General features: G+C 39.6%; 1 protein-coding gene across 1 annotated transcript in view; it reads left to right on the forward strand.

Annotated features, from left to right (window-relative positions):
* Positions 1 to 18,237: 18,237 nt before the first annotated feature.
* Positions 18,238 to 26,043, forward strand: part of LOC309408651 (rho GTPase-activating protein 8-like) — a gene marked incomplete at both ends in the record, with an annotated part of 58,051 nt that continues 50,245 nt past the window's right edge. Inside the window, 2 exons of the mRNA XM_082004546.1 lie at positions 18,238 to 18,274; positions 21,504 to 21,641. Of these exons, the coding sequence (XP_081860672.1) occupies positions 18,238 to 18,274; positions 21,504 to 21,641 (175 nt within the window). The remainder of the gene's footprint in view (positions 18,275 to 21,503; positions 21,642 to 26,043) is intronic.

Genomic DNA, 26,043 nt, shown 5'->3' on the forward strand with positions numbered 1-26,043 from the left:
GTACTGCATATTGGTGTTATACAAATGCAAGTGACATTGTAGGTCTCTCTTATGAGTCTTAAGTTTTGTTCTGGATGTGGTGGCCTCATTGATTGTTTACTGTGACCCGGTGACATCTCATGTATAAATATGTAATGATTTGCTGTAGTTAAAATAGAAAGAATGACACTGATACGAACCTGAAAGCTAGTAATTTGTAAGTAATTAATTGTAATTAGCTTCACGTATTTAATGTCTTATTTCCCCTGACAACCTGCTAACTTTTCCCTTATTTTTTAATCACTTAAAAAATGCTTCTCTCCCTTCTGCAAAAGATCCATGCAAAGAAACTGGTTGTTTACTGAAAAGTCTGTGAAGATATTCAGGCATAGAATGGCAACAACTAGGAACCATTAAAAGTACCATCTAAAAGAAAGAAGTTGTAAACCAGGGAATAATCTTATCCTTTATTTCTTGTAGTTATCTTTGGTCTTAATTGTACATACAGTAGGTAAAAGTTTTCAGATAGAAACGTCATTTTAAGTCTAAGATGCCTTTGAATGGTTGAAATAGCTTCTTGTTCCAGCCATAAACCTAGTAGGGCCCAATTATTATAAATGGGATTATTCTAAGTTCACTTTTCAGTTTCTTTTTTATTTCCTCTCTATTTCTTTCCCAGGAGACAGGAAGTGTGAATGAATTGGCTCTAGAGCCAAATGATCCTTACCTGCCCTTGGGATAACTTACTGAGGATTTTAAAGTCAGAAGGTGAGAAAAATTTACACTAATGTTTAAGAAGCCTCATGAAAGCCTATAGAAGCCCAACTAAATCTATGAAAAAAGAAAGAAGGGAAGCATTAGAAGTCATATACCAAAGACTGGATGAAAAAGCAGTAGTACTTTACTCCCGAGTGACACTTTTCAACAGAAGCTCATAAAGAGCTATGCTGTGACACCATTACTGATGCTCAATAGTATGCTTCTCCTCAAGGATTCCCATTGATTTGCACTGAGTACCTACCAGGTGGGCGCGGGATGGGGTACAAGTAGAAGGTTTTGGTTCTAGCAGCTGTAGTTGGGGTGAGAGGAACCAAATGTCATTGTAATCCTGGTACCTGTGAAAGTACTTTGAAGCAAAATATATCTCAACATGAGCTAAGAGTGGCGAGATCTGATCAGTTGAAGAGAGGCAGAACTGCTTCCTGATTCATCAAGCAGCTAATGCTTCTTTGAGGCATTGATTCATGAAAACCTTGAACACATAATTCATTTTAGCTGGACTTCTGTTGAGTATGTGAGCTACTACTTCATGAGTCTCCTGAATACTTTCCTCAATCTGGGCCTAACAGGGCTGTATGTCCATTTTACACTGAGGCATGGCAAGTGACTTGGAGGTGTTTTTCTTAGTATATAAATAAAAGTGAAGAAAAGGATAAAAATTCATATTTGGAAGGAGGCAGAATATGCTGTCAAGTGCTTTGTTGCATTAACGGGATTCTAAAAGCTTATGCTTGAATGTGTCACAACGTGTCATTGTGTTCCTGAAAATTAATCTGGTAAGCAATGTGAAAGGCTGGGGTTTTTTGGTTTGCTTTCTGTTGTTTAGGGTTTTTTGTGTGTGTGTGTGCGCTGTATAATTTTAATTGACCCTCTGAGAGAATGGAAGGCTTTTTTATCCTAGCCCTGAATCCTTTCCAGGGTTTGGCATCTAAGATGCTTCTGGGAAGGAGGAAAAAAAAAAAAAAGCTGGCTTAGTAATACTCATTTCGATGCTTCATATGGCATTTATTGCTCATGGCGAACAGCTGAGACAAAGACAGCACATGTATTAGTGAGTCTAAAGAAATAATGTTTTTCTTGCTGACGATGTTGCTAAAGCAAGTATATTGCATAGCATTTCTGAGGAGGTAAGCTCTGTGCCCACATCCTTGTAAAGGGTATAAATGTTTTTCAAGAAAAAATAGGAATTTATTTAAAAGGTTAAATTTCGAGTTATGGCAGTTAGAGGAGAAGAGCCTCACCTGACAACCTGATTTACTTCTGATCATTGCATTAATGAGTAATTTGTATGTTGTTCTCCTCTGCTGTGTGGCCTTGCTGTTTTCCACAGTTGACTTACAGTAGCCTTGTCCCCTTGCTTTTTTCTCAAACTTTGCACTCTTTTGTTTATATACTGCTTATTAAATGTTTATTAAACATATCAAAGGGAATATTGTTGGAAGGTGCACAATATGATAAGTTGCAGGCTGCACAAGCTTCTCTTTGAGGTCACCTGAAGGGCTTGAATGCCTGAAAACCTACCAGTTGTTTTTTAATCCTGCTGCATTCTTTGACTAAATAAAAACCATAGTGTTTCCCTCTATGCCTTGCTTAAACTCAGACCTTTGTGTCACTTCTGTTGTAGTAGTACTGTAGCCTGTAACAACACTGTAGACTGTAGCAACACTAAAGTCTCCTTCAACAGTAAGTGATGTAAAATTTTATTTGTATGTTTTCCATTTTTGTGATATGCTGGCAGAGAATAATAATGAATACACAGTGTGGTCTTGTTAGATGATAGCATAGGTTTAAGTAGTGTATACAACTGGTGCACTCGTGTCTTTAGATTTGTGTAGTGATTAGTATATGTGTGTTTGAAAGTTCGAAAAGATCTGGCTACCAGTGTTGTTAAGTATCTCTGAAGAGCCTTATAGTTGTGTTTCATGGAGATTAATGGGCTAATATGTGTCATTCCTGCAATATGTTACCAGAGTTAGACTTCTTGTGTGGGAAATAGGATTTATTATTTTCCATATGTTAGAAACTTTGATTCCTTCCTAGGATGATAATTTGTGCCTGTTTGGGGGTGCAGTTAAAGAGGGAAAAGTAATAAACCAGGTGCAATGACAGTAAGTAGTTTTACATGACAATAGGGAATTGGCAAGATTTCTTCTGAAGTTGACTTTTGTTCAGACTTTTTTGTTTTCCAGACCTATGGAAAAAGTCTGATAGCAGAATCCAGTTAATAATGGTAAGTCATCATTTCAGTCACTAAGCTACTGCTACCATTTCATTTCTTCTTCTACAGTCTCTTACCTGAGAACGGCCCTGTGACATGCATGAATATAGACAAATACCTTTGGGTAAGGTCATGATGTCTTCAGGGTCAAAGCCCTTATAATGGGGTAATGGTTCCACAATCATTATTACCAAATATACGTGCAAGCAGATCAGCCAGCAATAAAAATCTGATGCAGATCATGCAGTGATGCACAATCCCATTTCTGCAATTTAGGCAAAGTACATCAAGGCAGCAAAAAAACACAAATCCTTGTTTATGTCAGCTTCAAGAGGACAGGGGACACTTGATGCCACATAAATCTTTCGGATAAAAAAGTTAACCTGACAAAATCGTTTGAATGGATTTGAATTTGTAGAGTTCACTTATGCTGTGTCATTTCTTTTCTTTCATGCGACCTCAGTTTTTCTGATCCAGTACAGGGAACTTGAAAGTCACACTTAATATATCATTGAGCCATGACAGGAGACACTTCTCATGCAGATTTTAGCTAGTCTTTTTGGAGCTAGTCTTCTGTATGCCATAGCAGGTAAAAGAATTGCACCACTAAAAGACATGGGCATAGCGAGCATGAAGGAAAATGGAGAGGAAGCCTTTTAGCCATATTTCAAACTTTAAGGCTAACTTTATGGTTGGGTGGGCTTTTTTCCAGCCTTTATGATTGAGTATGGAAAGACCTGCTTTTTCCTCCTCTTCTATTTCTTATTCTTCCTCTAGTTCTCATTACACTATAGTCTTGGCTTACCAATTTATTATTTTATTCTGCAGTTTTGCACATACAAGAATTCTTTGTGCTCTTCCACAAACATTACTTATCACAAAATTTTGCTTACAAAAGCCAGCAAAATAAAGCATGTAAGCTGCTAGTGAGTTTTAGTTTTGGTGGCAAGATGAGCAAGAAACGTTTTAACACAGTCTTTACAATTCTAACATCAAGCAAACAGTTGAAGTTCTTGAAATGTAAAATTGTTTCTCAATTTCTGTTCAGTTGTAACTCCAAAGCATATCTAGAAATCTAGTGTAGGATGTGATTTTAAAAATCAAGATTCTGAGGGTGGGATAATGCTGATGTGAATAGAGGGGAAATGTGAGGTGGACTGAATATGGAAGGAAGTTATGTTCAAGGTTGGATTTGTGGTGGCTGTTGTTGCTGCTTGATTATATTGATGGTATCGAACATGTGAACTGTTTTGGGCCCTACTAAGCCTCTTGGCACAAGCAGATAAGTGACCAAGTTCTCATCTGAAACACTTGCTAGACTGCTTTGTTGGCTTCCTTGACATCATGCATTGAACTCCTGTAGTAAAACACTACCAAGCTTTACAGTACTAAATTTCCTGCCTAGCACAGTAAGTTATGAGAAGTTACAATTGGCTGGGTGGAAAACGTTTAATCTTAATACTTGTGAATTAATGGGGAAATAATTGTTTCGGGCAAACCCAACAACTAACTGGGTCTTCAGTGCACTCCAGTGCAAATGGAGAACCAGTAGAACAATAGGTACTATTATCATTGTTTTACTTGATTTTTTTCAATTGAAATTTATAACTAAACATGGGTTACATGTTCACCATATAAAATGGCTTTTGGAACTTGCCTCCTCTGCTTTACAGTACTATCTCATTTCGGTGCAGCTCAGGTGTGGGTGGGGTGATGGTAAGCCTGGGTGTCACTACATCTTGACAAGAACTGGAAACATTGGCCTGTGTTACGTAAATATAAGAAGACGACTAATTTATTTTAAAAACCCTGAATTATTCCAGCCAGAGGAATCCCCAGTGAATAATTAGGCAATTAAAAAACCCGTTTTTATCATAATACACCAATCCTTTGTCCAGTAATTTGTCAGATTAATTTAATTAAAAGACACAGTCTTAAAAATATACTTGTCTGCAATTGAAAGTGTTTAATCCCTTGAGATGGAAGCGCTAGTTAAACATGAGTTCAGCCCAACATAATTCTGCCACATTAGTGCATATTACAGTATATTAATTTAGAGAGCAAGTTCCATAGATGACTGATCATTAATGTTTATTATGATTACATTATAGTAATCTTTGTTTAGTCAATAAACATTTACGCTGAATCAAAAAATGGTGGTGTAGTGTGTCGTATTGCAGCCACTTATCCATGTTCAAATAATTTTGTCTTAACGATACAGCAAGCTTACATGGCTTTCTGTTAATTGGTTATACATTAGGCACCTCTTTTTTCCATGTGCTTGTACTGTGCCAGATGAACAAGTGGCTGTGATAAGAAAATAGCTACACTGTTTCAGACAACAAAAGAGTATTTCCAGAACCTCTTTGCTAGTAATGGGTAGAAATAATCCCTTTACTTTAGTGCTTTCGGAACTGGGGATGGCTGATACGTGCAGATATTTATACGCAGAAGGAAAACAATTTTTATTTAACTCTGACAGGCTTAATTCTTCCCGTAAATAGTTTTTTGACTCCTTCCAGCAGAGAAGGTGTGGCAGGGCAGGGGGAAGAGACTGTGCTTACATATTTTATGGTCAGTGAAATGACAATGCATCACTGGTTTCCCAGTAGAGGAGGAAAACTAGTGATGGGCAGTCTAGTAGAACTTGTAAGTTCGAAGTATAACTGCCTGCATCAGTCCTACAACAGAGGTGATCACAAGCATTATAGAGGCAGGCAAGTTGCAGTATACTTTGAAATTGGACATAGTATATTAGCATGGGAAAATGTTTTATTAGGTGAGTGAGGTCTGCGTGGCAGCCTGCAGTCCAGAGTCATCTCTCAGAGCAAAGAGGGGAGTGGACAAGTTGGGTTTATGCATCCCACGGGGTTTGTTCATGGCCCAGGACAGCATGTAAAGGACATCCCAAACTGCAAAACAGCCCCTGCCACAGGAAGGGTGCGTTTGTGCTGCACTAGGCAGTAACTTTGTACTTTTGTATCTTTTCCACTCCAGCATCTTTACTATTTTAGGTAATTATGTGCTAAATTTTCTTATACAAACATGGGACTCTGAGCAACCTAATATAGTTAAAGATATCCCTGCTTATTGCAGGGAGGTTGGACTACATGACCTTTAAAGGTCACTTCCAACCCAAATTATTCTATGATTCTATGGGTGTATGTGGTTAAAAAAAAACACAAAAAACAAACAAACAAAAAACAAACAAACAAAAAAAACCCCCAAAACAACCCCCTAGTGAATACATTGTTCCACCCAAGGTTCCCTCTGAGAGAAAAGATAATTCTGTCCAACAAAAACTAAACTTCTCATTTCAGGAGTGTGCTACACAGTGTTTACCATCCTCCCTGCTGAGAATCCACTTTCTTGCATAGTGTAGCTAATGTTGCTTTATCTATTTTATACCGGGGAGGTGCCTTGCTTGACCTGCTATTTACAAACAGAGAAGGACTGGTGAGAGACGTGGTGGTCGGAGGCCGTCTTGGGCTTAGCGACCATGACATGATAGAATTCTCAATTGTGAGCGAAGTAAGGAGAGGGGTCAGCAAAACTGCTACTGTGGACTTCCAGAGGGCAGACTTTGGCCTGTTCAGGTCACTGGTTGAGAGAGTCCCTTGGGAGACAGTCCTGAAGGACAAAGGGGTCCAGGAAGGTTGGACAGTCTTCAAGAAGGAAATCTTAAAGGTGCAGGAGCAGATGGTCCCCATGTGCCGTAAGAAGAGCTAGCGGGGAAGGCAACTGGCCTGGCTGAACAGGGAGATTTTGCTGGGACTCAGGGAAAAGAGGAGAATTTATCATCTCTGGAAGAAGGGGCAGGCAACTCATGAAGAGTACAAGGATCTCATTAGGTCAAGCAGGGACAAAATTAGAAAGGCAAAAGCCCAGCTAGAGCTCAGTCTGGCCACAGTTGTAAAGGATAATAAAAAATGCTTCTACAAATACATTAACAACAAAAAGAGAGGCAAGGAGAATCTCCATCCCTTACTGGATATGGTGGGGAACATTGTCTCCAAGGACGAGGACAAGGTTGAGGTCTTCTTTGCCTCAGTCTTTAGTAGCCAGTCCAGGTATCCACAGGGTATTCAGCCCCCTGAGCTGGAAGACGGGGATGGAGAGCACAATAACCTGCCCATAATCCAGCAGGAAGCAGTTAAGGACATGTTAAGCCACCTGGACACCCACAAGTCTATGGAGCCTGCTGGGATCCACCCGAGAATACTGAGAGAGCTGGCGGAGGAGCTTGCCAAGCCACTCTCCATCATTTATCAGCAGTCCTGATTAACAGGGGAGGTCCCAGATGAGTGGAGGCTTCCCAATGTGACAGCCATCTACAAGAAAGGCTGGAAGGAGGATCCTGGGAACTACAGGCCTGTCAGCCTGACCTCCATACTGGGATCATGGAGCAGTTTGTCTTGACAGTGCTCACAGGGCATGTGCAGGACAACCAAGGGATCAGGCCCAGCCAGCATGGGTTCATGAAAGGCAGGTCCTGCTTGACCAACCTGATCTCCTTCTATGACCAGGTGACCCGCCTAGTGGATGAGGGAAAGACTGTGGACGTTGTCTACCCAGACTTTAGTAAAGCCTTTGACAGCGTCTCCCACAGCATTCTCCTGGAGAAACTGGCAGCTCGTGGCTTGGACGGGTTTACTCTTCACTGGGTAAAGAACTGGCTGGATGGCCGAGCCGAGAGACTTGTGGTGAATGGCGTTAAATCTGGCTGGTGGCCGGTCCCAAGCGGTGTTCCCCAGGGCTTCGTTCTGGGGCCAGTCTTATTCAATATCTTTATTGATCTGGATGAGGGGATCGAGTGCTCCCTCAGTAAGTTTGCAGATGACACCAAGCTGAGTGGGAGTGTTGATCTGCTGGAGGGTAGGAGGGCTTTGCAGAGGGATCTGGACAGGCTGGATCGATGGGCAGAGGTCAACTGTATGAGGTTTAATAAGGCCAAGTGCAGGGTCCTGCACTTTGGCCACAACAACCCCATGCAATGCTACAGGCTTGGGGAGGAGTGGCTGGAGAGCTGCCAGGAAGAAAGGGACCTGGGGGTGCTGGTTGACAGCCGGCTGAACATGAGCCGGCAGTGTGCCCAGGTGGCCAAGAAGGCCAACAGCATCCTGGCCTGTATCAGAAATAGTGTGGCCAGCAGGAGTAGGGAAGTGATCGTGCCCCTGTACTCGGCACTGGTGAGGCCGCAGCTTGAATCCTGTGTTCAGTTTTGGGCCCCTCACTACACGAAGGACATTGAGGTGCTGGAGTGTGTCCAAAGAAGGGCAATGAAGCTGGTGAGGGGTCTGGAGCACAAGTCTTACAAGGAGTGGCTGAGGGAACTGGGGTTGTTCAGTCTGGAGAAGAGGAGGCTGAGAGGAGACCTTATCGCTCTCTACAACTACCTGAAAGGGGGTTGTGGCGACGAGGGTGTTGGTCTCTTCTCCCAAGTAACCAGCGATAGGACGAGAGAAAATGGCCTCAAGTTACGCCAGGGGAGGTTTAGATTGGATATTAGGAAAAATTTCTTCACCGAGAGGGTGGTCAAGCATTGGAACAGGCTGCCCAGGGAGGTGGTGGAGTCGCCATCTCTGGAAGTGTTCAAAAAACATGTGGATGTGGCGCTTCAGGACATGGTTTAGGGGACATGGTGGCGCTGGATTAATGGTTGGACTTGATGATCTTGAAGGTCCTTTCCAACCTAGTGATTCTGTGAATGTGGTGCTGGTTAAAAATTACTCAGTTGTTGGTATCAGAAACTGAAGTCTGATTTATCATTAGAACAAGCAGTGTGTAGGTGCCTCCTCCCCTCCCTTCAACATTCATAAATTTTTGTTCTAAACAAGGTTAGATCCTATGGAAGTTAAGAGGATGCTTTAAAATTACATTTATCATCTTTGATAAAAATGCTTACTCTTTCATTAAGTTACTGGTCTCTCCTGTCTTTGCTGCTGTGTGTCCATGTGGTGAACATAAGAGTTTTCTTTGTATTCACAGTGTATTCACACTGGTAACTGATGAAAATTGTTTGCGTGCCAGGTTATTGAAACACCAAGCTTCACCAAATACTGTATCACAAATTAAAACGATTGCTTAGAAAATTACAGTACTGATTGCCAGTATAATTGTAAGTGCTAAGGGAATACAAACAAATGCATCTACTCATTCAGTCAGGTTTCATTGTTGACAGTTTAAGCAGGAAAAGTACAGTGGATTCTTAAGCCTTAATAATTTAGGAAGTTGTACAAATAAAAGATCATCTGCCTACAAGTTTCAGACAGAATTCTGTTCTAACAAGTATCAGAGTAGCAGTAAGAAATGTAGTGGATTAAAGAAACACCTTTTCTGCACGTTACAGACTTTTCATCCTGTTTGTTCCTGGAGGGTCTGCAACCTTGGAGGTTCATTTATTCATGTGCAGCCTGAGAGCTCGGAATCTGATTGTGCTGGGAGTGGGAGAGATGAGAAGAGAGAGAACTTCAGGCAGCAGAACTTGGACATCAGCAAAGCAGAGGGTTATGTTACCCAGCAGATTTGGTGGTGGTTGCAGGCGAAAAATTATGCACAGAGGAACTAAGGCAAGGTAAAGAACTAGGGAGAAGGTGGAAAACAAAAGAGTTGTGGTAGAAGGGAAAACAGAGAGCTGAACAAAGGGGAAGGTCAGACAGAAAGGAGGAGAAAGGAAGAACTTGGTGGGTGGGAAGAAAGGAAAACAAAGTGAGAGGAGTTAAATCACAGGAGGAATAAAGAGCCACTTGAATGGGCACAAGGAAGTATGACTAAAAACACGATCATGGAGGGAACAGCAAGTAGCAGGTCACTGACTTCCCCTCCTTCTTGACGTTCCATCCCTGTAAGCATTCAAAGTCAGGTTGGACGGGGCTCTGAGCAACCTGATCTAGTTGAAGATGTCACTGCTTATTGAAAGGGGTTGGACTAGATGGCCTTAAAAGGTCCCTTGCAACCCAGAGATTCAATTCTATGATTGCTAGTGAGGATCAGGTTTACCAGAGTTGGCATTTGGTTGAGCAGAAGATAAGGTTATCCCATCCCATCTTGAAGTGGGAGTGTTTAAAAGAGTGCAAGCACAAAAAGCCAGGAGTGAGCTGCCAGCAAAAATTGGCATCAATACCAAAGTCCCCAGACCTAAGAGCAGTAATACCTGGGAGTAAGAAAGTAAGGGTTTGGGGTGCAGGCTCTGTAGGAAAGTCATGCACTGTGGGGGTGAGGATCACAGAAGTGCCAGATACCTATAGCACGTTGTCCGCAGTAATTGCTTTGCCAAGCTGAGACACCAAGCAGGATTTCTGCATAGTTGGACACGGGTTTCTGCGTAGTCAGTACACCGGGTAGCTCTGCCATGGAGAGTTACTTTCTTGTGGCTCAGATTTACAATGCAGCTGTGCTCCAAATGGCCCAGATGTTGGAAGAGCAAAGTCGCATTTCCGTGTGGCTTCAAAACTCCAAAGAAACAAAGCAATTCAGGTGTTTGGGTAATTAAAGAATAATGCTTTATTATTTATCCAGGAGTAAATACTGAAAAAAAAATCAGCTGCATGGACATGGGCTTCTTTACAAATTTAGGACAATATATACCATCACCAAGTAAACACTATTCTCCTATTTTCCAAGTTGTGAAGGGATGACCCTAGTAGAAAATTGCTTTCAGAGAAATCAGTGCTGTTTGATCAGTGTGTAACTCGGTATGATGGAGCACAGAGACTCGTGAGAGGGAGACTGTCTTCCTTTCTGATTTTCAAGGCTATGTCTCAATCCATCATGGGAATTAACCTTTGTGTGTGCTCCTTCTCTGATCATTATACGAAAAGAAGCTCAAAATCCCCCAAACTAATGTGATATAGAAAGGATAAAGTCTGTGTTTGGATTCTTTTTAAGGCCATATGCATTTAATTTTTATTTTTACTCTTCTATTTTAACAGAATATTTTTCATCTTAGCCTTAAAACCAGATAAGTTCTTGCATTATTTCTGGGACAGAGTATTGATGCTACAGCACAGTGTTATTTTGTATGGAGATGGGTAGTTTTAACTGTTATAAGTTCTTTACTGTTTTTGTTAATTCTGAAAGAAGAGAGGTCTCAACGTGTAAGAACCCAAACCATGTTAAAATTTATGCACAAAGTAAATGCTGAACAGTTGCAGGAATATTTCTAATACTTTGCTTCAATTTTTAGCATGACATTTTTGTGTGTTAAGTGATATGGAAATCATTTTATATAGATGCAATTAAGAGTAGAGATTATGCTTTTAAAGTTGATTGAAATATCCATACATAGTTGGATAACCTTTTGTAAACTTGCATTGAACTTTTCAAAATAGTAATTTTCTAAGGGTAAATATTAATTTACCAACCTGAGTTAATTGAACTGTCCTTCAGATTTTTTTTTCAAGTTGCTGAATTATTTTTTCCTTTGAAAATGATTTTTTCATGTAAAGTTTGGTTAAAAACATTTTGGCATTGCAGAGAAATGTGGACAGTTCTATGAATTTGTGGATATTTGTCTTTACTGCACCAAAATCAATGTCACTTATTACAGTAGTAAAATTGATTTGGGATTAGAGCCCAAATGGAAAATATAATAAAATTAAAGCTGTTTAAATTTTCTTGAATTTCAGGGTTCAATAACACTTCTCATCAATATTGACATGTGGAAGTAATGATAGAATATTTGCTTTTCCAGACTTCACATATTTTCGTTTTGAAAACAGTGTCTCGGTTCTTTGCAAAGCTGGAGATGCAGCCGTGCAGCTTTCCTTGCTGTGTGCAAAGCCTCGTTACGCAGCTGGCATCCTCGCAGAGTACGGGAGTCCAGGCTGTAGGATGACTCTCTACTGGCTCTCAGTGCAGAAGGAGAAATCACTGCAGTAACCAGGAGACCCCGTTATTTTAACAACAGTTTCATCCACCTGTTGTCTTTTTTCTTTTTTTTTTTTTTTTTTTTTGCTTAGGTACTTCCCATTTCTGCTCCGGTCAGCATGGTAGGTAGAGTTGGGTGTTTACATTGCACATCTACAGGTCTGTATCGCAGCGTACAGGCCTGACTTTAGGACCCTATGCTCCAAAAGATGCAAGCTGCTGCCAGCTGTAACAGAGAGCATTGCTGTAGGTTTATAGGCTCTCTCTTCCTTCATCCCTTGGTGTTGGGTGAAGGTACAACAGCACGCAGGGCTGTACCACATCTCCTCCCTACCTGCAGTCTCTCGGTGTGCTGTGGTAGCAATGTGTTGCCCATTATCATGATGCTAGGAAGGCAAATAAGGCACCAGCTCTTGCAGGAAGAGTAGTGGTGTTTTGTTTTGTTTGTTTATATGTGTTTTTGTTGTTTTGTTGTTTTTTGGGTTTCTTCCCCCAGGGGAAATACTATACCAAATGTGTCCAGTAGTATGGGGGAATCTGGGTCCTATGTGTAAACCTCTGCTGCTTGTTTGGTTACATATACAGTATAAACAGCGGCCTGACACAAAGAAAGAAGAGAAGCAAGAGAGAGTAGAGGGAGAGAGAGGAAAGGGGGAAGCTGGGAAATGTTAATATGGCAGCTGTAGATTAAAAAAAAAAACCCCAAACAACAAAACCAAAAAAACCCTACCTGCTGCCAAGTGAAACCTAAGAGTTTCAATGGTCTGATAATTTGTAGAAACTCCAAAGAAGGAAGGATTTTCTGTATTTTCACCTGCAATGCAGATCTCAACTAACTCCAACGTTAAAAAGTACTAGTATTTTAAAATGAATCGGTATGTACTCCATTCCCTCAGGTTGCCCACTCCCACAGCATTTTGCACAAAATCTGGAGCAGAAGCTGGGAGAACAAGCAGAGGTGACCGGGCATTGGTGCTGCTGCAGCAGAGGCAGCCGAGGGATGGGGCACAGGGAGCTTGTTGGAGGAAAAAGCTGATCTGAGAAGAGGCGGCGAGCAGTGAAGGAACGCTGCCATCAGCTGTACTGCTGGTGTTACTTGCTTGGGTCTACAACTGCTCTGCTGCTGAACCAGTTTCCTTTTTAAAACATAATCCATGCATTCTGTATGTGGCAATACAGTAATCCTCTTGATTGTATTTATTCTGTCCCAAAAATCAGTCTAGGTTGTGACAGACCCTCTGACTAGCAAGGCAGGCTTTTGGCATTAGCTGAACTAGACCCAAATCAGTCCTTAAAATAAATGAGGTCCAAAGAACCACAGACCTGTTTACTTTCCCTGCCAGTCAGTCCTCTTCATGTCTACTTCCTATGCATGATCTAGCTGATTTTCACCAACGTATTGCCAACAAAGAATGGTAGGTCAATAAAGAATATGAAAGTAAATGATGTCAAATACCTGAAACAAACTGCTAATGAATAACATGATCTTTGGGTTGGGTAGCCATTGTGTAGAAAATACACCAAGGAAAAATATTATTTAGTGCAGACAACCTATGGGAAGAAAAGCAGCATGCTTTGAATATACGAGTACATTATGCACCCAGCTCCTGTGTTGCTGTGTTTATAAATTCCATAGCAAAGTTCCTGCAGTATTATAAATAATAAAATAATCTTCTGAAACCACTTTACCTGGTTTTGTAGATGATACCCCTTAGCAAATACTGGGTGTATTTGCTCATCCTATCAAAATTTAAATTGCAGACTGATGTTACACAGTGAGCTGTGTCACACCTTTTAAAAGTAACAAAGAATATCAATGGAAGGCAAGAACATCGGGGGAAGAAAAGAAGAGAAACCACACTATTTAAATTTGAAGAAGAACATATCTGACAGTTGAGTGAACAAAAAGAATAGGTATCAAAGACGTCTGCACCTTGACAAATGTCGGGAGGAATCTTGTCTTTGTTTGGACTATCCGTAGATGTGAGTTCATTATCAAGCAGTTCTGCGTCCGTGACTGCCTTTATTTTCGATAAAGTAATGCTTTTTTAGGGGTGTCAGTAAGTAATAACCTTGCCTGTGGACAGATATCGGATGTGGTATTTTGTAAAATACTTCCAAATTTCTATTATTAATGAAGGGCTTGTAGTTTGGCTCTTTTTGGGGCTTTTTTTTACTGCCTTTTTGGTGAGGTGAGATGGAGGAAGGCACTAAATCTGACCATTTACTAGAAATGGTGATACGTGGCATGGAACGCTATTAAAGAGATTATGTCATCTCCTAGGAACAGAGAATGCTGCGGTCAATGGGAAATCAATTTCCGAGGGTGCTACAGTAAATTTGTCTTGTAACTGGAAACTTTCTAATTGCTGTCCCAAGGGAACAGTAAGCTGAAAACCAGACAGATGGTTTCTTCCCCATTTCCCTTCTTCTTTGATTCAGTAGAAATTATTTCTAGCTTCCTAGTAACTTTGTGCACTAAATGTTTGCAAATGTTTTAACGCTATCATAGTTGCTCTCACTTGTACAGTAACTTTGCTGTTCAAAAGCCAGATGTTTTTTGGCAGGTTTTGAGAGAGATTTAAATCTGTCCTCTTTAGATTGAGCCATCACTTCTAACCGTAGTGTTAGCAATTAGTATGAAGGAGAAATTGTTTTTTATTCCATGCTATGCAGCAGAAGGGTTGTATCTTTTTTTTTTTCCTTCAAGTGGGGGCTCAAGGAGATGGCTTTTTTTCCCCTGTTCGTTGAGACTTTCATTACTCACATCATCTGAAAAGCATTCTAGTGTCAAAGATACACCACAGTTTTCGTGACTTATGATTTTATTTATGATTTACAGTTAAAATTCAATAGGCTGGAAAGGCCTGGTGTACATAGGTACTTTAGAAGGAAGGTAGTGCCCCATTTCCTTATAAGACCTTTGGGAAATATTTGGTTGGGATGAAGTCTGTGCAAATCAGATACATTGGAACATTGGCTTGCTTTGTTCTGAAAGTTTGGCTGAATGCAGGTGGTAGTTGTGGTGGGTTGACCCTGGCTGGATGCCAGGTGCCTACCAAAGCCGCTCTGTCACTCCCCTCCTCAGCTGGACAGGGGAAGGATCATTCACTAGTTACCATCATGGGCAAAACAGACTTGTCTTGGGGAAAGTAGTTTAATTTATTACCAATCAAATCAGAGTAGGGTAATGAGAAATAAAAACCAAATCTTAAAACACCTTCCCTCTTGCCCTCCTTTCTTCCAAGGCTCAACTTCACTCCTGAATTTTGTCTACCTCCTCCTCACCAGCAGCACAGGGGCACAGGGAATGTGGGTTGTGGTCAGTTCATCACGTTGTCTGTGTCACTCCTTCCTCCGCAGGAGAAGGACTCCCCACACTCTCCCCCTGCTCCGCTGAGGGGTCCCTCCCACAGGAGACAGCCCTCCATGAAATTCTCCAACATGAGTCCTTCCCACGGGCTGCAGTTCTTGATGAACTGCTCCAGCCTGGGTCCCCCACGGGGTCATAAGTCCTGCCAGCAAACCTGCCCCCATGTGGGCTCCTGTCGCCACGGGTCCACAGGTCCTGCCAGGAGCCTGCTCCAGTACAGGCTTCCCACAGGGTCACGGTCGCCTCCAGGCACATCGACCTGCTCTGGCATGGTGTGCTCCATGGGCTGCTGGTGGATATCCGCTCCAGCATGGTCTTCACCACGGGTTGCAGGGGACTCTCTGCTCCAGCACCTGGAGCACCTCCTGCTTCTCCTTCTTCATTGACCTTGGTGTCTGCAGAGATGTTTCTCTCACACATTCTCACTCCTCTCTCTGGCTGCAATTGCTGTTGCCATTTTTTTCCCCCTCTTCTTAAATACGTTATCCCAGAGGTGCTACCACCATTGCTGATGGCCTTGGCCTTGGCCAGTGGTGGGTATGTCTTGGAGCCGGCTGGCATTGGCCCTAATGGACACAGGGGAAGCTTCTAGCAACTTCTCAGAGAAGCCACCCCTGTAGTCCCCTGCTACCAAAACCTTGCCACGCAAACCCAATACAGTAGTCTATGAAAACTAAATTGAAAAACATAAGTCACAAAGAGCTTATTATGGTCAAGTTCCAGCTTCAGCAAAGAGCTGAAAGGCCTGCTTGAAATACTTTGTGGACTTGGAGGCTAAGAAGTGTGAATACAAGTGTGAGCTGTAGGTTGAATTTGGAGCCCCTTGAAAACTTCTCAGTATCATTACATTCCTACAAAATGTAAACTTTTTGCTTAGGAAAAAAGTTGGGAACAAATTGTTCAGTAAGGTAGAAAAAGTCAACTTTCCTTATTTTGCAGCTACCTTTTGCTTCAAAAACATTTTTTAATTTTGTTTATTCAAAGTAGATACTTAGGTACCATTTACTCCTGATACTCGTGATCAGATAATATACCAAGTACTTATGAGCAAACAATATCAGTTACTAAGTCATGTACAATACCTGACACAAATTAGTTGCTAAATAACACATGATTATCCTAGTTGCTAATTGTTAATTTTAGAAATATCTAAATACCACTCAGAATAATAATAATAAAATTAATTACTGGTTGGAATATCAATCCCTAAGTATTTGTTTGCATCATGATTTTAAAACAACAATGGCATTTATGATTTTGAATGCCATGTGGTAAAATTAACATGAAATGAAATATATCTGGCCCAGAATTGCTTTTGTTTCTTCAGAAAACTGTTGCTTAGTGAGAAATTGCAAAACTTTCTCTTTTGAACTTAATGGGACTTTTCCCTGTGTATGTGCTTCTACATTGAGAGTTTCCTGTAAATGAAGATAATTATTTTCAACACGAAACAAATAAGATTGTTATAAAACAGTTGATGAGCATTTGAAAAATCTTCAAAGTGGTAGAACAATGTTCATATTTTATCTGCAGTGCAGCAAGTTATGGAAATGCATGGTTGCCTTTGGTGATAATTACTATTACAGTAGTATCAGATCTGTGAAATTTTGAAAATTCATGGAAAAGATTCTTAGCCATCAGAAGCTCTTTCAAAAATTATGAATGTTAGCAGGGACTTGTTTTACTGTAGTACCTGGGAGCCGTAGTCATATGCAAGGACGCAAAGGGTAAACCCAAAGGACAGACTTTTGCATTAGCTGGTTAGGATCCATCTCTAGTTCAGGCATGCAGTATCAGAAGTTTACTTGCTATGCTGATATTTTATTTCTAGAAAACTACTTATATATCCGTTCTGTGGTTAAAAAGAAAGGGCAGTGTCTAGACTTCAGCCTTGTGGGTCTGGAATAGATCTACTTAAGTTGTGGGATGTGCAGAGTGGGCAGCAAGAAGCAGGCAAACTGGCTAGTCTTTTTTTTTTTTTCTTTTGGTCCAAAATAATTTCCCAATTTCAGTGCTTTGAAGTAGCAATACAAAATCTAACCTCTTGGCAGAGGAGAAAAACATGCTTTTGTATGTCTTTTCCCAACAACCAAGCCATTAATTTGCCTGTTTTCTTTTTGTCTAGCGTGTTTAGATGAAAACAAACTGGTGCGAAACAGGTTTTTAATTAAATTAAAAGGACAGTTATAAAAGCTCAATTTCTCTCACGTCCACCCTCGAGTCTGGATTTTTAATTTAAGGGAAGTACTCATTTTGCCTTTGGGAGCAGCTGCTTGGGAAAGCAGATCTTCTAAATCATATTCTTTGCTTTGCTCCTGATGCTCACTTTGGGTGTGTTACTTAGTATTGCGTTTACAAAGGGCTCTGCAGAGCATTTGACAAAAAACAGTGATTACGCACAGGAACTTCTGTGTTTTCAGTTTTTTGTATGTTAATACTCACTTGACATTTTCATGAAGCTCTTTCATGTGAAATGTGAGGTATAGAACATTTCCTCTAATAAACTTAAAACTGCTATAGGCTAAGTGACTTTGGTGTGAAGGTATGGAGTATATATATCTTCTTCATTAGAAAAATAAATTTAAGAAAAAAATAAGGTTTAAGTTGTTTCTAGAGGTGAATTAATCTGCAATTCTCATGTTTATAATTAAAAATGTGTAATATGTAAGTATTTTGAAGAACAACCCCTCTGAAATAAAAACAGGTTGATTTGTTGAAAGTCTTGTTATTATACATAGCTTTTCTTTTTTTGGACCACTGTTTTAAAATACTTTTCTAATAGTCCTTCTTGTAAGAAAATGGTGCCCAAATGCAGATGAGCTGGTTCCTCAACAGTAAGTGGGCAGTAGGACTTGTGGGGGTTTTTTGTGTTTTCTTTTTACATCTATATAGTGTGTAAAATATGCCACATTGTGATGACAGCTACTTGTGTTTATTTTTGTAGGCTTGACCCAAGGACCATTTCATCCTGCAAGAATCAGTTAGCAAGATCTGCATGGACTTGTTCCTAAGGAGAAACATGTCTGAGATTGACTATGAGAAGTTAGCTGAAATAGGTAAATACTTTTTTATTCTACTTCAGATGGCATATGTGTAGAGTTGCAGGTGATTGAATAGAGCATCTTCAGTAAGTGAGAGGCTTCACCAGCATTTTGTAATACTTCTTGGAGTAATCCAATATGAGTTACAGCCACTGTACTGATGTGTACCCTATTAAAGCCATTAGGGTTGAAGGTTAGTTTAATACATGCAGCTTTTATGAATTATTGGTAGATGTTCCTAGTGCAATTCTAGGCTATTGGAATATCACCATCATCATGTTGTGGCACAAATGGGAGTCATTACTCCAAAGAGACAAGTATTGAATGAGCACAGAGATGGCTGTATTATATGTTATCTCCAAAGTTGCTAGTTGAGCTGAGCAGTATGACCATGGCATTAGGGGCCTCATCATTTTGAAAGATCAGTGTTACTTTTTTTTTTTCCTTGGGTTTTTGAGAATGCCAGCCTGAAATGCAGAGCAACGGTTTTCCAGAGCTCTGGCCCTGGCCCTCCACCTCAGTCTCCCTTTCCCTGTCCCTCACCTTAGCTCTGATTTCTCCATGTTGTGTCTTTCAGCAGCAGCAGACTGGCTTTTTATTCCTAGGGCCTGATTCAAAATCCACTAAAAGCAATTTTGCTCTCAGCCTTGGCACGCTCTGGATCAGGCACCTCATGTTGTCTCCCAGCCTGGGTTGAACAGTGGTAACAGCATGCGTAGTAACAGATGAGCCTCTGCTATGGCTCATGGAGCAGGGCAATAAACTCCTCTATCATTTACAGGAGAAAAATGGAGCTGAGGTCTCCCTCAGTTTGGAACAATGAATTATCTTTTTTATTTGTGTTTATTGTGAAACATCTCTTAAGCTTCAGTCCTCTTGCTCACGTTTAAAAAAAAAAACAAAACAACAGGAAAAGAAAAAGAATATGCAAAGAATTATTTTACTAGGTTAGGGTTAACTAGCTTTTCAGTAGATGTTGGGACTTCTTTAGTCCCTGTGAATAACTGGGCATGTGTATTTACTTTGCTCCTCTAGTTCTTTGCTACATCGCAAAGCCAGATAGCTTGATATGTATACTTTGCTTGCAAATCCTTACCCCTACTTTTTGGAAATGTGTCTATTTTTATGCATAGTACAAAATAATTTTTTACAAAAGGAGTTAGTCTCTGCCTCTCTGTACTGTAGGTAACATGGTATGTTTCTCTTGTGTTTAATGGAATATACATTTCACTTTTAATCAGGCCTGTTAAGTTTCAGTGGATTCTAGTAAATCGTTCGCAGCTCCTGCTTCACATCGGCATAGACTAGCATTTTCTATTTCTTTTTCATTCTCCCCTTTGCAACTTTTTGTTACTTTAAGTGGTTACTGTGCTCAGATGTGGCGGGAGAAAAAACCTCACCCCACCCTACTAGACAAAATACCTTATTCTGAATTTTAACATGACTTAAATATATAAAAAGGAAAAAAAATGTGAAATTTATATACTGCAATATGTTTGTATTGTTATTCCTGGTTCTTGTGACAAATACATTCTTTAAAGTGAAAGAATACTTTTTCAGTTAAGGTTAGTGTAGCTTTTCATATATGTTACACTTTTAAAGGCTAGAAAAATACACATTTTGGAGATGCTAATAAGAATTTTAACTCTTGTGTGTATGAGGAGGACTCTAATGGTGTATTTTTAAAAGCAGATATATATTTTTTTTTTTTTCCTATAGGACTGATAATTTATTTTCTGAGGAGACTTTAATGTGAATTCAGACCTAAAGAAATGTAAAAGTAGTACATATGTTCCTGACTCTTCTTTGTCTTTGAGAAGCCTAGCCACTACTGGCATTTTTCATCCTTGTGAAATGCATTTTTGGTACAAATCATGTTAAAAATAAAAATGAGACAATAAAGCTTTCATGTGGTTGTTTATAGGATAGAAAGATACTGGGAAGCTGTGAGTGGAAAGCATTCCAAAATACTTAGTAAGAGTTTTTCTCTAGCACTTATTAGTTACTGGCACATAAATCTGGCTGAAATCAATACTTAATATATTCTCTCTGTGCTAGTGTTTCTTTCGTGCTGGTCAAGACATACGAAATACACAGATGATCAGAAGGGAAAATATTCCTGAAGTACTTTTTAAAGTGACACTAATACTGTTATAGATAAAACTGTTAATTCTACCTTATTAAAACTTGCATGATAAAAGAGATGGATGATATAGAGGGGGTGGTGCACCTTATCAGAGCATTAATTTTTTTTTCTTTACGTGTACCTTTTCTTTTCTTAAGCCACTAAGACACTTGTGTGTTAATGTGTCAATATAATATTTTTCCAGTCAGTTTCTAGAAAACTATTCATTTGAATAGTGTAGGAATGCTAATGGTGGTAATCATCCCAGAATCTGTGTTCATCTGGATACGTACTTTGGATCAGCTCTCTTTGAACCTTAGCACAGTTTGGAAAACAAAACAAAATAAGCAAACTCTCGAACAGCATTGGTTGACTTTGTGTTGCTGATTTCAGTGCAGAGTAGATTTTAACTCAGGGATCTAGTCCAGAAACTACTGAAGTTGGGGGAACGGTGCCCATTGATTTCACTGGGCTTTTGAACAGACTTTTACACCTTGGCTTGGCCTCTAGATGGAATATATGCTGGATCGGCATTTGGCTGCCTTGCCTATTGCAGCTTCAGAACGTTAAGGGATTTCAAGGAAACAGTGGGTTTTGCGGGAGGTGGGATGGAGATCTCTTTGCAATTTGCTACCTTTATGCAAAGTAATGAGTTGAGAGCGTTCACATGGGGTGTTAATGTGGAGTAGCTGTCAAAGCACATGTTAGCGTACTGAAACTTTGACTTCCCCATTTGGACAACCTTGAAGTAACAAGAAGCTGTAGATGGATGCAGCAAGCAGATTGTGGGAGTGTAGGACATTATGAGAAGACAACAGCAGTTGTGCATAACAAGGTCACAGCATGCCAGCTGTTCGGTTATTGTTGAGATTTTTGTGAGCATCATGGCAGATAGTAATCTTAAGGAGGATGTGAAGGTAGCTTTGAGGTATTGAAGGGTTACTTTCCCAAACATGAAGAAGGGTAAAAAGCAAGAAACTGATTTGAAACTGCAGCAAATGGTGATAAAGGCCTGTGTTTTTGTCAAACTGAGATGAAATTCAACCCTTCAATAATGTATCAGAGGCAAAAGTTTTTCTTTGTTCATTAGCATGTAAGCATTCTTGTTTGCTCCTTCAGAACTGCAGAAGGATGAAGCGGAAGATACGTGGTCAGAACAGGAAGAAACATTTATGCCTCCACCACTTGAGGATCCTGAGCTAAATATCAATCACCCTTACTATGATGTTGCAAGACATGGCATCATCCAGTTAGCAGGTATGTTTGGAAAAATACTGCTGCTTCACACTTACTTAGACCCCTTACCACATTTTTTTTACTGTACTCCTCAAGGTGATGCATAAGAATCATGTTGATGCTTTCAGCCTTCATCCTGAAAAGCAGCTGAACATACTATGTGAGCTCAGTGCTTTTCTACAGGTGAATTATGAGCCAAATATTGAGCTTAATCTTGCTTTAAAATATAACTATAGCAGTATATTATAATCTAAAGCCTAACTGTGGCTGTAACAGATCTGTACTTTATTTGTGATAAGCTGTTTTGTTTTCTGAATAACCTGAAGTGTGCAACTGTGAAGAGATATGGGTTACTGTATAAAAACTATACAAGGCAGAAAGGAAACTGTTGACATAAATGTTAACTGCATTTATCACCTGACTTTCTGTTGTGACATGGAGAGAAGCTATGGGTACATAGCATATTTGAATATTGGATCATTGAATGTTTACAGTTATTTATTTTTAAAACATTCTGGCAACATACAAGACAGGCAGGCATATTTATGATATAAAAGCACCTTTTTAAAGTATGTATTGCATATTTTTTTCCTTTTGGCTTATTTTTGGCATCGATGTGCGTGTTAAAATAGGATTAATAGTCACAATCCTGAACTAAAGAAATGTATACAATAAGAGAAAAATAGCAGTATTTAACACTGCTCATCTTAATGAAGTCTAAGGTTGTGTTATATTGTGCACACTTTTGTATCTCCTACTTCAGTGAGTCTAGATCATGATTTTTCCAGAAAACGATGAACCCAGATTGTACATACGCACTTTCCTGAATTCAAGCCATAAACAGGGTGTCATCCTGGTGAATATGAACTTCAGCAAAACCAGTCCTCTAGTGAGGTATGATTGACTAGGACAGTGAAATTTGTGGTGATTTGACTTCTGACTATAGCGAGAGGAGAATTTTACCCATAGTAGCTTCTCTTCATGAAGCTAGTTAAGGATAATAATTACCTTTTACCTTCTTCAAAACTAACCCCCCCAACGTAAGACTCAAATCCATAAACAAGGGAATAAAAGATTCATATTCGTGCAATTCAAAAGCTACTACCTGCTAACCCACTAGGATGTTTCTCACTCAAGCACCAATTTTGGGATGGGGGAAGTACCAAGATAGAAAAGTTGTTAATGAAACCATTGAGGTCAAAGTGACAAAGTGTGAAATAGATGTGTTAACAGACGCTCTGGATACTCCAGAGTCACTGTAACTGTCCACCTAAGAACCTCTCCCGTCTGCTGTATTAGACACAGCTACATGATAGTGCTTTAAAGGAGATCTTCAAGACTTTTTTTTTTTTTTTCTCCTGCTGGTATAGTCAGCATCAAGTTATGGTGGGCCATGTATTTACTGCTTCAACTTTAATCATGCACAGGTATTTAGTAAATGTTTGTTGTTGATTCTCGTTCTTCATTCACTCAAAGCTGCCCTTGAAGTCATAAGCACTTGATATTTGTTCTAAATAATTAATTCTAAAGGGTCCTTGTGTGTTCATTTTCCTTGGAGGAACCATTGTCATTCTTGCAGCTATGGGCAGATCTGGCAGGCGATGAGCTGAAACCCCTGAATCTGTGCTTAGACAAAGCTCCTCTTCTCCATCCCTTCATACTGGGAGCAAAAGGAACAAGCTGGCAATCTTACTAAGTTCTCCTCAACTGGCCAATAAGACATTCCCTTCTGATTTATAAATAAATAAATAAAAGTTTACTTACTACCAAGGAAAACAAAAAATGTAATTTTCATAGTCTCGGAGGACTCTGTCATTTCACTTGGAAGAGTTAAAATGGTGGGGGAACTCAAAAAAGGGGAAAATTTTGGAATGAGAAGATGAAATATACTGGAACAGTTCCTTTTAAAAATTCATGCTTTTACTGATGATGAGACAGAGAACATGTGGTGGGGGCAGAATGATAACCAGCCTGCCCTTTCCTGAGCAGTCCCACCTGGCTTCATATTATGCATATGCCTTATTCCTGTGTAAGAAAATGGGAATGTGCTTCAGTACAGTGGAGTGAAAACCACAGTGTTTTTTAAAGAGACCTAGCTGTAGCATCCGTAGTTCCATCTTGGAACTTGCTCTGTATCAGGGTTTGCTTGGAATAAAGTGCAAACATTAGGTATACTCCTGGTTTAAATTCACTGAAGCAAATAGAGATATTCACATCATGAATCTTGGCTGTAATGTTGGATTCTCTCTGATGGTTTTGTCCTTAACGCTGCAGCCCTTTGTAGGGAAAAAGTGTCCCCTGCCCATTGTTTAAGCTCAGAAAAGAGTGACTTTAGCTGCTATTTCAGTCAGAAATATATGATGGGGTTTTGCAAGTCTACTGGACAATTTAAATGCGAAGCACAAGCCAGGAGCCATGCTTCAGAAAGCAGTCTGCACCCTCTACAACAGCTCTGATAGTGGGATGTAAGAGAACTCAAAGGTGTGCATGTGAATGCAGAACACGGGGAGGGTGAAATATGATCCAAAGACATGCTTCACCTCCACAAAATGAGACCTCCCTATTCCCGGTGTTAACTGGTGTGGAGTCAGGTTTGAACGTTGTCTGGATTTAGATTTGAGTGAGGAAAGGATGAGCTCTTCAGATCTCCTTCCTCTCTTGGAAAGGGCCAGTACCTTTTGAAGGAAATAATTTTAAAATTATTAATTTATATTTTAATTTATAATTTATAATTATAAAATTATTTATACCTGGTTTATAATGATTTTAACAATTCCTTTGAATAAGACAAAATACAATTTCAGTGTTTGGAATAGCTGTTCTAAAGCAATTCTGAAAGCTGTTCCTTCAGTTTTAATTCTGTGATTGAAAGACAATGAGATGGATTGTTTGAAATGATTGAAGAAAAAGAAAGAATTTAGGTGGAAATATTTGCAGTAATTTATTCATCTTTTACAGTCATCCAGTTTCCAACAGTTAATTTAAACAAAAAAAATCTAAAATTCCTTCCTGCATCTCACAAATTAAAATGATTTGTACCTGCTTTCCATAACAATAGCTTTGACTATATATGCAAAGGAGATTTTTTGAGTTGTATTCATACAGTGTGAAAATACAATTAATTAAATAAGAATAGGGAACATTTTAAAAAGATGTAAGCTTTAATGATTCCTTATTCATTATGGACTGATTTATGTCACTAATACCAATGTGCAGCTGACTAAGCATATGTAAATGGAACAGTGCTGCAGTGCTGGTTCTTTTTATTTCTATTTTGAAGGAGAAATTTCAATCTGTTGCTTAAAAAGAAACTCAAGATTATTTTTCTTTTTGGCAAAAAGCTAGGGACGTATAAGCATATATGATGCATCAAGCTTCCTTATTTTCTATCGTTTGCTTCTATAGTATGATTGCTGACAACTTTTTGCAGTACCTTTTTTGAATACTTGCTTATTTATGAGGACTCTGTCTGTGATGCTTGTGTTTTCACTAACTGCCAGTGACATCCTTTTATGTGTTAGACAAAACTTTTTAATGGAATTGAAGTCCATTATTGTTTTAAATCTTTATTTCCCTTCTTAGACTTTTATTACTCTATATATTTGACGATTTCAGGTATCCATCCTGGGTCTTTGTATACAGAGACTGTCCGTATTTTTCTTCAAGATCCAGTTGATTTCATACCCTTTTCTGATTTTGAATCAGTGCACTAGAAACTGATTAGAATAGTATTATGTAGATCAGACTGTGAAAGGTAAAGTTGTAATTTAGTTTTTGTAACACGTAAGGAGAAACTAGTGAATTACCTAACAAGCCTAAGACACTAGTCCTAATAATTTTCAGTCCATCTCAGTGGCAGCTTTGCTACTTCTTGCAATACCTTCAGGAGCAGACCTGTGGTCTGTAAATTGCAGTGCCACAGGAAAGAACAGGGCTAAAGATTTTTTTTTTTTTTTCCTTAAAAGATGTACTTTGTTGATCTTTTTATTTGCAAAGGCTATTCCTGAATTCAGTATCTCTGACATTATTTCATGAGTACCCTTTTGGGAAAACAAAAAATCAACTGGAGAGGCCCAAGACTTGGGCACTTTTCAAGAAAGAATCTGAGGGCTCTGGATCATAACCTGTTTGCAGCAGAAGAGCAGATTTGTGGGCTTTGCACTTCACAAAGTGTGCCCTAACTATTTGGATATTGTCATGTTTTTGTCTCAATGGCTATGAGAGGAGCTCCAGAATAAATGTTCATATTAATGAAAAGTATTCCCTGCTCTAGTGAAGAGGAAACTTCCCTGAGTGAGAGAAACAGGGGTTCAAATTCTTTAGGCAGGGGTTGCACTTGGGTTTTCCACATTCTGCACCAGTTTTGTTGCTTCTTTCTCCAACTATATTCTTCTCAGAATGTGAAAAGAAACAAATCCTTATT

The sequence above is a fragment of the Phaethon aethereus genome (assembly GCF_964289735.1).
Source record: "Phaethon aethereus genome assembly, chromosome: 1".
NCBI classification, from domain to species: Eukaryota; Metazoa; Chordata; class Aves; order Phaethontiformes; family Phaethontidae; genus Phaethon; species Phaethon aethereus.